Source organism: Brienomyrus brachyistius, chromosome 12, assembly GCF_023856365.1.
Source record: "Brienomyrus brachyistius isolate T26 chromosome 12, BBRACH_0.4, whole genome shotgun sequence".
NCBI lineage: Eukaryota > Metazoa > Chordata > Actinopteri > Osteoglossiformes > Mormyridae > Brienomyrus > Brienomyrus brachyistius.
The window spans coordinates 22,973,657-22,984,363 of record NC_064544.1 but is presented as its reverse complement, the minus strand read 5'-3'; the positions used below and the strand labels follow the sequence as shown (position 1 = coordinate 22,984,363).

General features: G+C 49.9%; 1 protein-coding gene and 1 long non-coding RNA gene across 3 annotated transcripts; both read left to right on the top strand.

Annotated features, from left to right (window-relative positions):
- The first annotated feature begins 698 nt into the window (after nucleotides 1–698).
- Nucleotides 699–10,678, top strand: LOC125705290 (neuronal vesicle trafficking-associated protein 1-like). 2 transcript variants are annotated; one of them, XM_048971768.1, is made up of 5 exons: nucleotides 699–982; nucleotides 1,429–1,564; nucleotides 2,052–2,168; nucleotides 5,624–5,734; nucleotides 9,241–10,678. In XM_048971768.1, the coding sequence occupies exons 2-5, from the start codon at nucleotides 1,436–1,438 to the stop codon at nucleotides 9,439–9,441; spliced, it is 558 nt and encodes a 185-aa protein (XP_048827725.1). In that variant the 5' UTR covers nucleotides 699–982; nucleotides 1,429–1,435; the 3' UTR covers nucleotides 9,442–10,678. The 2 variants fall into 2 exon arrangements, with proteins under 2 accessions (XP_048827725.1, XP_048827724.1); XM_048971767.1 differs by having other exon boundaries at nucleotides 700–982; nucleotides 1,411–1,564.
- Nucleotides 5,741–8,249, top strand: LOC125705293 (uncharacterized). The gene is made up of 2 exons (XR_007381462.1): nucleotides 5,741–7,627; nucleotides 8,108–8,249. It is a non-coding gene; the product is annotated as an uncharacterized LOC125705293 (long non-coding RNA).
- Nucleotides 10,679–10,707: the final 29 nt, after the last annotated feature.

Here is a 10,707-nt window from a genome sequence, read left to right as displayed (position 1 = left end):
GTCTATATTTATTACGATTCACCATAAAAACATCATGAGGTTAAGAAGAATCCACAATATTAATTTCTTTGCATTTGACAAAGAATAAAACCAAGCTGATTTACTACTAAAACTGCATCAATTACTTGGGCAATAGATTCAGAGGATAGGAACTCTGATAAATAATAGGAATAAAGCGATTACAAAAGGTATCAAGCAGATGCACTCCACGCAGCCCGAGAACCAATCTCATTAAAAAGCTTTATTACTGCCGCTTTCATAAACACCATGCAGGCTGCTTTTAGGGGGCTACCAACTCCGCTTATTCCTCACGCCCAAACGTGGCATCCTGGCCTTATACCCAAATATGACATCGAACCGCAGGTGGTACTAACCAAATTACATTATAATCCTCAAAACAGGGATCACCAACAGGTCTCTACCTCGGTGAATTGAAACAGGGAAATAGAGGGTTGCAGAGGAACGTTCAATAGCTAACTGGCTGAAAAAAATACCATCGAAAATGTGTAATGCACAACAAAAAATGCGTCATATAATATAATATAATATAATACAATATAATTTCTGTTAAAACAATACATAATATACTCTTGAGCCATCAACTTTTACCTTAATAAAGTCATAATACAAACATGCACTATAGGGACCTGTGTGTCTCACCCATAAGTAATGCTCAAGGGAACTGAGTGTCATGTCCATTGTGTGCATTACTTTAAACGTACATCGGTGCGATTTTACTGAGGTTATTGCGCTTGCAGCCGGCGATGCCGCCTTTCGCACCGGGCCGATCCCTGCCGCCGTTACATCACCGTTAAACGGCGCTGCCCCGCTCCGGAGTCCGCAGAAGCGCCCCTCGCAGCATCAAATCAGCTGCGTCATCCCTGGACCGCTGGCACAGGATTAACACGTTCAATCGGTTTCATTAAGGGCTCCACGTCGCCGTCGTGCCCTCCTCGCTGCACCTTTGCCTTTCATTGCCAAGGTAAGTCTTTTGATCGAATGGTTATGTATGATTTATATGGCCCGTGTGGTGCCTCCTCATTGACTGTAACTGTGCTGCGTCTAACGAGCGATTTATCGAATGCATTTTATATCACTGAAAAAATACAATATATTGTTCTGCTAGGTGAGACCAAATCCAACATCAAAACTGAAACAGGAACGACGTTGGATAGTCTTATTATTAGGCTAAACCTTGGTTAGAGATGACTGTACCTCAGGCGTGTGTGATGTGCATAGCAATCGGATGGATAATATGTAGTCGAAATGTTTCACCCTTTCATTTTCCTGTACATGAGTGAAATATGATAAACGATTCCAGTTATTCAGTTATTCACGTGTGAAAGGACTGCATGCTCGCAAGCCCTTGTCCTGCTTAAAGCGCATTTACTTTTTTTGTTTCTCTAACAGTTTGGGAAATAATTTCAGACAGAAAATGGTGAAACTGGGAAACAATTTTTGCGAAAAAAATAATGCGAAGCCCGTCTCGGAAGACGGATTCGACACCATTCCTCTCATAACACCTCTGGACGTCAATCAACTGCAATTTCCTCCGCCCAACAAGGTAAGATGTATTATTTTAATTAACACTCGGTAAATATTGCGGAAGGTTGCCGCATGATGTGTTCATGTTTAAACCTGGATGGTGATGTTTTTTTTCTTGTGATTTCCGCGATTCCTGTATCTGATTTGGTTTCGAGTCGTTAGGACATGATATCTGCATCTGTCTTAAGTGATTCCCCACTCAGCAGTCAGATATAAAACGCAGTACCCGGTTATGAAAATATGCAACCCGTCGCAAATGTGCGAAATGTGCTTTGACTATAAAACGTAGGCGAACAAGGACACTGCACATTTCGGGCTCCCGCTATCGCGGAGGGTCTTGGTCGAGCATACTGCAGTAGCCCTCCGTTTGCAGCGCCAAGGACACCACTTTGCACGGTCTTCAAATCCCACTTCAGCGTCGAAAAGGACGTGTGTTTGCAAAGCAGTAGAAATGAACAGAGCCACGATGATGCTATTAACGCTTGACTCTGCCCTCTTTCCTGTAGGTGGTGGTGAAAACCAAGACAGACTATGATGGTACCCACAAGAAAGGCAAATTTCGTTCCCCCAAAATTGCCGAATTCACAATAAGCATCATCGAAGGCGTGTCTGAACGGCTTAAAGTAAGATATGATTGTGTTTTCAGAAAGCAATATTTCTTAACACTGGAACAATAGGCTTCAGAAAACAGTGAGGTAAAATTCTTGGGTGATTATCTTCAAAGGAAATGTCAAAGACGCCAGGCAGTTTTCACCAACAGTAGCGGAAAAAGAGGTTCTGCATTTATTTGGATGCAAATACGGAATTTCTTTTCCGATCCGTTGCACCAAACACGGGAACCCCTGCTGCTGGGTTGCTAGGTTGTGTTGCCAGGTAACCAAAGGAGCTGAGGCTTGTAGAGGAGGGGCTGGATGTCTGGAGGAGAGGTGGAAATGGCAAGTCTTCCTTCTGGGCTTTGAGGAGGTGCTACCGGATGTCCCATAATGGAATCCTGGTGGGTATGATGGTGGTAGGGAGATTATGGGGGAGGTGGAGATGGTGGGTGGGGCTGTGATCTCTCATTAGACATGTGTCACACAGGCACTACGGTGACAGCTGTGTCACCTGTACCGTGATGATTGGCTTTTCAGATTGAGCCTTTAGTAAGCGGTATCTGGAAATGACGGAAACCCACCTTCTCCCAGCACAATCTGCCACCTCTCCCACTCTGTGTCCGCAGTGGCGAGTCCTTCGCGCGGTAAAACGAACAGGCTTAGAATAAACTACACCCCCTCAGCGGCTGTGATCCTCCTTTGAGTGGCCAAGCCAAGAACTGACCATCCCTTGTGTTCTCCAGTCTGATTTCTCCGCCCGTTCAGCCCACTGTGGACAGTGATGTTTGCTGACCTTTGCTTTGCCGCCGTGAGATTGGGGTCTGCTCTGCATTTGCCCCTCTTGGGCCCAGACAAAAATAATGCTGCAGTTCAGCTCAAATGCGTGCACCTGCCTGACATGTTAGTAGTTTTATGCAAATGACTCTTGAACTTGATTTATTAAGCATTTTAATGTAAAATAATTTAATGTAAAATTTGAGATGATCACCGTGATTGTTGTGGTGAATGTGAATTTGCAGGAGATTGGGCTGCGGTAGCCTCGCGTTTGTTTCTGGTTAAGATACCAGCAAGGCTGAGGAATGTGAGCCTTCCTGCGGAAAGGACAAACAGGTGCTTCTCCTGGCACAGGGGCTAATTATGAGCCAGGCCTCGTCAGGGCTGTGATCTCAGGAAATGCGGCAGCCCCCCGAGTCCACGCAGCAGCTCAGTTTGCTGCCAGTGGTGATTTTTTAAGAAGGACATGCCTAATGTTCTGGGTCACTCTGTCTCCACCCACTTCCCCCTCAGAGCTTTTCATTGGAGAAGATGTTCAGGACACACCCCTTCCATCCATCCCCCAGCTTCCCCCCCCACCTCCATGATTCCTACTAGCACACCATGGCTCATGGCAGGGAGAATTCAAGGAGGATGCACCAGTAATTATCCCGTCAAACCCACCTGTCATTTTTGCTTTGGGCACCAGCTATCAGGTGCCCCCTGCGGGCAGGCAAACCCCAAACATGCACTGCTGTTTATTCCGCAAAGATGTGGCTATCAGATCAAAAGGGAGCCATCGCATTAGCATCAATTCACCTACACTTCCTCCTGGGAGTCGGGAATCGTCTGGAGCTCAGAGAGTGTTAGTAACAGTAAAAGGTAGTCATTTACTTTACAGGCATTAATATATTCAGAGTGACCTGGGGATTGCAGCAAAGTGAAGATCCAGAGGGAGAGATCTGTACCTGTCAAGTCAGACTAAAAGCATGTCTGACTGCCTTTTGTTCCCTGCCGGTTGTGTCAGCGGCTGAATAAGAATCAAGGAGAATCCCGTGTGTCTCTGTACTGTTCTACAAGTAAGGGAGAAAAGCCGGCACAGACTGACAAGTCGAGGTTCCTCTGATTATAATCAGCAGCTGAGAATTCCAACTGGAGCCTAAAATCTATGGGTGTTCATGTGAAAGACGGTACAGCTGATACCTTTGTCCAAAGCAACATACAGTAGAGGAAAGCTTGGAGTCACAGTGCAGGGTCAGCTGGCTGAGGGTTCGTCAGACATACCATTATCCTTACAGGATGAAAACCCACACCACCCATGCAACTTGTAACATATGCTTGTGGTGGAACTGGTTGAGGCTCTCTGTACGTTAAACCTGGTCTGTAGGTCACTTTGGTAGTAAATGCCCAAGATCCAGGAGATGTTACTACATCAACCAGATAGTCACCCGATCCAGTTTATTCTGCAGCTTTTTTGGTTCAGTCAAGGAATTAACAAAATGGATTAATGGGAACCTCCTTTTTCTAGTGAGTTTTTTTTTTTTTTTTAGCGGAGCAACACTTTATTTAGGCATGATGAGGTCTGAAGGTGCGTTTTCCAGGTTAAATGCTGAGTTTAATACACGGGCGCGTCAGGTTTTTTGGTGTTTTGTCCCAGATTATTTATTTGCTTAGTCAGTGCCCTTTGCCGGCGTGTTAATAGCTCAACCATTTAATTCTGCTGGGTTTTGTAAGTACATTTAGGTGGAGCTCAGCATGCCGTCTGGGTCCTGATTAGTCCTTATCTCCGCAGCTAGACGCAGTTCCAACTGAATAACAGGCAACAGCGGTGGAGCAGGATGGCAGCCTGGGCTCAGTTGTAAAATTGACTATAAAAGCACGTTTCCACGGGCGCTAGCAGACGATTGACGCGCTGTTTCACAATGTGATTTGTAATTCCTGCAATCACCGTCAAACAATCAAGTTTATGTAAGAATTGGGGAATAAGGACGAACGCACGGACAGAAGATTAGAGCGGGATATGCGGGATGGTGTTTGCCTGGGAATTTGATACCGCAAACACCACTCTTGCCGAACGTAAAATGCAGATGAAGCATAAAGACATTTTCTTTCCGTAACGTACCCGAGACTCTTTGTGCATGGAAACATATTTATTGTTAAAGGAAAAATGCTGACTGGTAATGACTGGTAAGGGTTTTTCTGTTCGCTTTCATGATAATGATTATAAAATATGCATAATCATAAAGACAAACTTCTTTACTGGTTTCAGTGTGTCATTGCAGTCGCTTTCGTTATGCCTCTATAATAATCCAGACCATTAGTATGATTACCCATAATTGTCTGGGTAAGCAAGCTCTTCAGTATTTGCGAAGTGAGTGAATTTTAACAAAAACAAAAGCACTAAGCATCAAAACAGAAATATTTATCTGGGACCCACTAATTTATGTTCAAAAGCATCTTCCCAATGAATGTTGTTATTTTTTTTTTAAGAATTACATGTACTGGGCTGCCATCCATCATGGCAATTTAATCATTGCTGCTGCAATCTAATCTAATAAAGTGTTGGCGCCATCTAGTGCTGCACACATGTTACAGCCAGAAACCGTTTCTATATTTCATTTATTTATTATATGTAATCTGTAAAGACTGACGATTTTTTTTTTCGTTTTCTCAAGTCTGAGTGCTAACTGGAATGGTTCCTTTGTGGGGGTGGGTTTCTCTTTCGCTGTCAGGTCACCCTGCTGGTGATCTGTGCGTTGGCGTTTCTGGTTTGCGTCGTGTTCCTGGTGGTCTACAAAGTGTACCAGTATGAGCAGCCATGCCCCGAGGGATTCATGTACACGGTATGTACACCTCCGATCTGCTTCAACACTCACTGGGGAGGGGGGTATCCTGGTCCTTCCTGGGGGTGCCAACCATACCTCGGGGGCCCTGTTCCGAATCCCTGCCCCCTATAGGGACTAGGTGTAGAACAGAAAGGTCTGAGCATAGCCAAAAATGCCAAAAAGTGTGGCAAACAAGCCCCACTGAAGGCACGTGTCAGAACAAGGGCACTGTTGGGCCAGGATCCTGATTTTCAGGAGGGGGTGTCATCGGGCAACTGAGCAGCACGTGTCCGGGACAGAAGCGATGGGGGGGCCTTGGTGGCCCTCAGTGTGCACCCAGAAGGTGACCACCCTACAAGAAAACTAACCTTAAACTGAAAGTGTCCTTTGCAAAGCCAGGCAGCATGCAGCCATTTCACAACCAAAGGAGTGACAAGTACAGAAGAGGCTCTGATCTTCCTCATGACTTCACTGGACCCTGCGGGGCTTGGCCCGGCTCTCAGTGGAGCCATTTAGACCTCGCCGGTTCTGTCCAGATCGACCTGCTGCCAGCTCTAAAGAGGATGGCTCCCCACACTGTGCACCGTGGACCTGGATGGGCTCCCGGGCCCTGCCGGGTCGTACCGTATCAGGCGCTTTGAGGCCATGTTGAGGGGGAGGCCGCTGACTGTGTTCCCGCTGGTGCCGTTAATCCGCATGGCTTGTGTCTCTCACCCCCCTCCCCTCCCCCCACAGCTCACACAGATAGTCTTTTTCTGCTTGGGTTCCAAATTCTGATGCATTTTGAGAATGCATCATGAAGGTGGGGTGTCATTTTTTTCCTGAGCTTTATTTTCTGACACCCCCATCCCAAGCCCCATCCTCGGGGTGCAGGAACATCGTACAGCGTATTGGCCGGCCATTCGATCTCATGCGGCACACTGACCCTAATGCTCTGTGTGGCCGGGGTCGGTCATACGGCATGATGGCCCGCCCTTCGATCACGGGAGTTTGCGGCACCCTAACCCTAACGCCCTGTGTGGCCAGGGTTGGTCGTGCGGCATGGTGGCCTGCCCTTCGATTACGAGCGCGTGCGGCACACTGACTCTAATGCTCTGTGTGGCTGGGGCCAGTCGTACGGCATGGTGGCCTGCCCTTTGATCATGGGCGCGTGTGGCACACTAACCCTAACATCCTGTGTAGCCAGCGTGGGTCATACAGCATGGTGGCCTGCCCTTCGATCACAGGCACTTGCAGCACACTAAGCCTAACGCCCTGTGTGGCCGGGGTCGGTCGTATGACATGATGGCCTGCCCTTCGATCACGGGCGCGTGCAGCACACTGACTCTAATGCTCTGTGTGGCCGGGTTCGACCGTATGACATGGCGGCCTGCCCTTCGATCACAACCACGTGCAGCACACTAACGCTAATGTCCTGTGTGGCCGGGATCGGTCATCCGGCATGGCGGCCTGCCCTTCGATTACAGGCACGTGCAGCACACTAAGCCTAACGCCCTGTGTGGCCGGGGTCGGTCGTATGACATGATGGCCTGCCCTTCGATCACGGGCGCGTGCAGCACACTGACTCTAATGCTCTCTGTGGCCGGGTTCGACCGTATGACATGGCGGCCTGCCCTTCGATCACAGCCACGTGCAGCACACTAACGCTAATGTCCTGTGTGGCCGGGATCGGTCATCCGGCATGGCGGCCTGCCCTTCGATTACAGGCACGTGCAGCACACTAAGCCTAACGCCCTGTGTGGCCGGGGTCGGTCGTATGACATGATGGCCTGCCCTTCGATCACGGGCGCGTGCAGCACACTGACTCTAATGCTCTGTGTGGCCGGGTTCGACCGTATGACATGGCGGCCTGCCCTTCGATCACAGCCACGTGCAGCACACTAACGCTAATGTCCTGTGTGGCCGGGATCGGTCATCCGGCATGGCGACCTGCCCTTGAATTACAGGCACGTGCGGCACACTGACTCTAATGCTCTGTGTGGCCGGGTTTGACCGTATGACATGGTGGCCTGCCCTTCGATCACAGCCACGTGCAGCACACTAACGCTAATATCCTGTGTGGCCGGGATCGGTCATACGGCATGATGGCCTGCCTTTCGATCACGGGCATATGCAGCACACTGACCCTAACGCCCTGTGTGGCCGGGGTCGGTCGTATGACATGATGGCCTGCCCTTCGATCACGGGCGCGTGCAGCACACTGACTCTAATGCTCTGTGTGGCCGGGTTCGACCATATGACATGGCGGCCTGCCCTTCGATCACAGCCACGTGCAGCACAGTAACGCTAATGTCCTGTGTGGCCGGGATCGGTCATCCGGCATGGCGGCCTGCCCTTCGATTACAGGCACGTGCAGCACACTAACGCTAATGTCCTGTGTGGCCGGGATAGGTCATCCGGCATGGCGGCCTGCCCTTCGATTACAGGCACGTGCGGCACACTAACGCTAATATCCTGTGTGGCCGGGATCGGTCATACGGCATGATGGCCTGCCTTTCGATCACGGGCATATGCAGCACACTGACCCTAACGCCCTGTGTGGCTGGGGTCGGTCGTATGACATGATGGCCTGCCCTTCGATCACGGGCGCGTGCAGCACACTGACTCTAATGCTCTGTGTGGCCGGGTTCGACCGTATGACATGGCGGCCTGCCCTTCGATCACAGCCACGTGCAGCACACTAACGATAATGTCCTGTGTGGCCGGGATCGGTCATCCGGCATGGCGGCCTGCCCTTCGATTACAGGCACGTGCAGCACACTAACGCTAATGTCCTGTGTGGCCGGGATCGGTCATCCGGCATGGCGGCCTGCCCTTCGATTACAGGCACGTGCGGCACACTGACTCTAATGCTCTGTGTGGCCGGGTTCGACCGTATGACATGGCGGCCTGCCCTTCGATCACAGCCACGTGCAGCACACTAACGCTAATGTCCTGTGTGGCCGGGATCGGTCATCCGGCATGGCGGCCTGCCCTTCGATTACAGGCACATGCGGCACACTGACTCTAATGCTCTGTGTGGCCGGGTTTGACCGTATGACATGGTGGCCTGCCCTTCGATCACAGCCACGTGCAGCACACTAACGCTAATATCCTGTGTGGCCGGGATCGGTCATACGGCATGATGGCCTGCCTTTCGATCACGGGCATATGCAGCACACTGACCCTAACGCCCTGTGTGGCTGGGGTCGGTCATATGGCATGATGGCCTGCCCTTCGATCACGGGTGCGTGCAGCACACTGACTCTAATGCTCTGTGTGGCCAGGGTTGGTCATATGACATGATGGCCTGCCCGTCGATCACGGGCATATGCAGCACACTGACTGTAATGACCTGTGTGGCTGGGGTCGGTCATATGACATGATGGTCTGCCCTTCGATCACGGGCATATGTGGCACACTGACCCTAATGCCCTGTGCAGCTGGGGCCAGTCATATGGCATGATGGCCTATTTTTTTTGACAACGGGCGTGTGCGGCACACTGTCGAGCTGACAGGCTGTCTCTCCCCCCCTTCCTCTGTAGCAGGGACGCTGCATGCCAGCCGGGGTGTACAGCTACTACCCGCCCCAGGGGCCCGGGGGCCGTGGCCGGCTCTTCACCATCATCAACCACTACAACGTAGCCAAGCAGACCATCACCCGCTCAGTCTCGCCCTGGATGACAGTCATGTCTGAGGAAAAGGTCTCCCAGCAGGAGATGGAGACGTCCCAGAAGCTGGCCTAGGAGACCCCACAGGCAGACCCCTCCCCCCAAGCACACATACACTCCCACACACACACACACAGCTATACAGAAAATGACCAATGCATGATGCTCACACACAACACACCCAAGTGCACACACAGATCTACACTCTCCTCTCCATCCACAGTAAGATACCCAAACACACCTGACCATGGATATGTTCACTTCCTGTCACACTTAAGTCATCACAAACACGCGCACACACAGGTCCCGAGTTTCCTTCAGGTAATCCAGCAGTACAGTGAGTCTGAAAGGAGCTTCATCTTCATAGAGCAGCCGAGAACTTCATCAGTATTGTATCTGTCGACCTGTGTTCTACATTATATGGTTTATGGTTTTAATTTCACACATTACCCACAATGCACCATAAGCCAGCACACCACCTACTTTCCACAACATGTGGCTGGGGATTCTTGGGGCTTGTAGTGATAGCTCATCACAGAGTATCATCATCTAGCCCCCCAAGGGTACCGTCTGCTTCCCTTGAGGTCCAAAACCCCAGTTTCAAAAGTCATTTGACTTCACCTTCTCAGGTGTCTGCAATGCCCACATCCATTAGCACCCCTCACAGACCTCATGAAGTACTACAGCTGTAAGCTTTATTATGTTGTCTGCCTTCAGTGAAAGGGCCGCAAGCCCACCACCCCCTCCTTTGGGTGGAGCCCATAGCCCATGCCATGTCCACCCAGCTTACCAGGCAAACACGCTAATCTGCTCGCTTGGGAATTAGCTGTCAGCTTTGAGTTTCCTTGACCGTTAGCTTCTTCCTCACTTTTCATTTCGAAACCTCACCTGCTCACCACACCTCTTCATGCTTGTGGGCCTGGCCTGTCGATGCCAGAGTATCACAGCCACCCTGGGAGTACCCCCACCCCTCTCCAAATAGGCCTGTACCTTTAGCCGTCACACCATTCCTGTCATCTCAGGCTGGTCAGTCTGCAACCCTTGCTTACAAAATGGGGGGAGAGAATCGACTTAGCTTTCCTGTTCGTATTATAATCAAAGATTTTAAGCAAGCATTGAGATATTTTTCAGTTTAGACTAAAAAAAAAAGAAAAAATTGCATATTTCACATAATTGTTTAAAACGTATATTTGTGGCATGTTTTGGGTGGAGGAAATCAGAGTATATTTTGTTGCAACGGTCTGGAGAAGTTGGTAGAGATGGTGATTTCACTGGCAAACATGAAGTTAAATAAAGACTGAGTGAAAACCTGCAGGGTCATCGCTTGTCTGCCAACTGTGA

What these genes read in the sequence shown, in the direction of transcription:
- LOC125705290 (XM_048971768.1), top strand. Translation starts at nt 1,436, where the DNA reads ATGGTGAAACTGGGAAACAATTTTTGCGAAAAAAATAATGCGAAGCCC. An exon ending in AATTTCCTCCGCCCAACAAG is followed by an intron (nt 1,565 to 2,051) that starts GTAAGATGTATT and finishes TCTTTCCTGTAG; the next exon opens with GTGGTGGTGAAAACCAAGAC. An exon ending in CCGAGGGATTCATGTACACG is followed by an intron (nt 5,735 to 9,240) that starts GTATGTACACCT and finishes CTTCCTCTGTAG; the next exon opens with CAGGGACGCTGCATGCCAGC.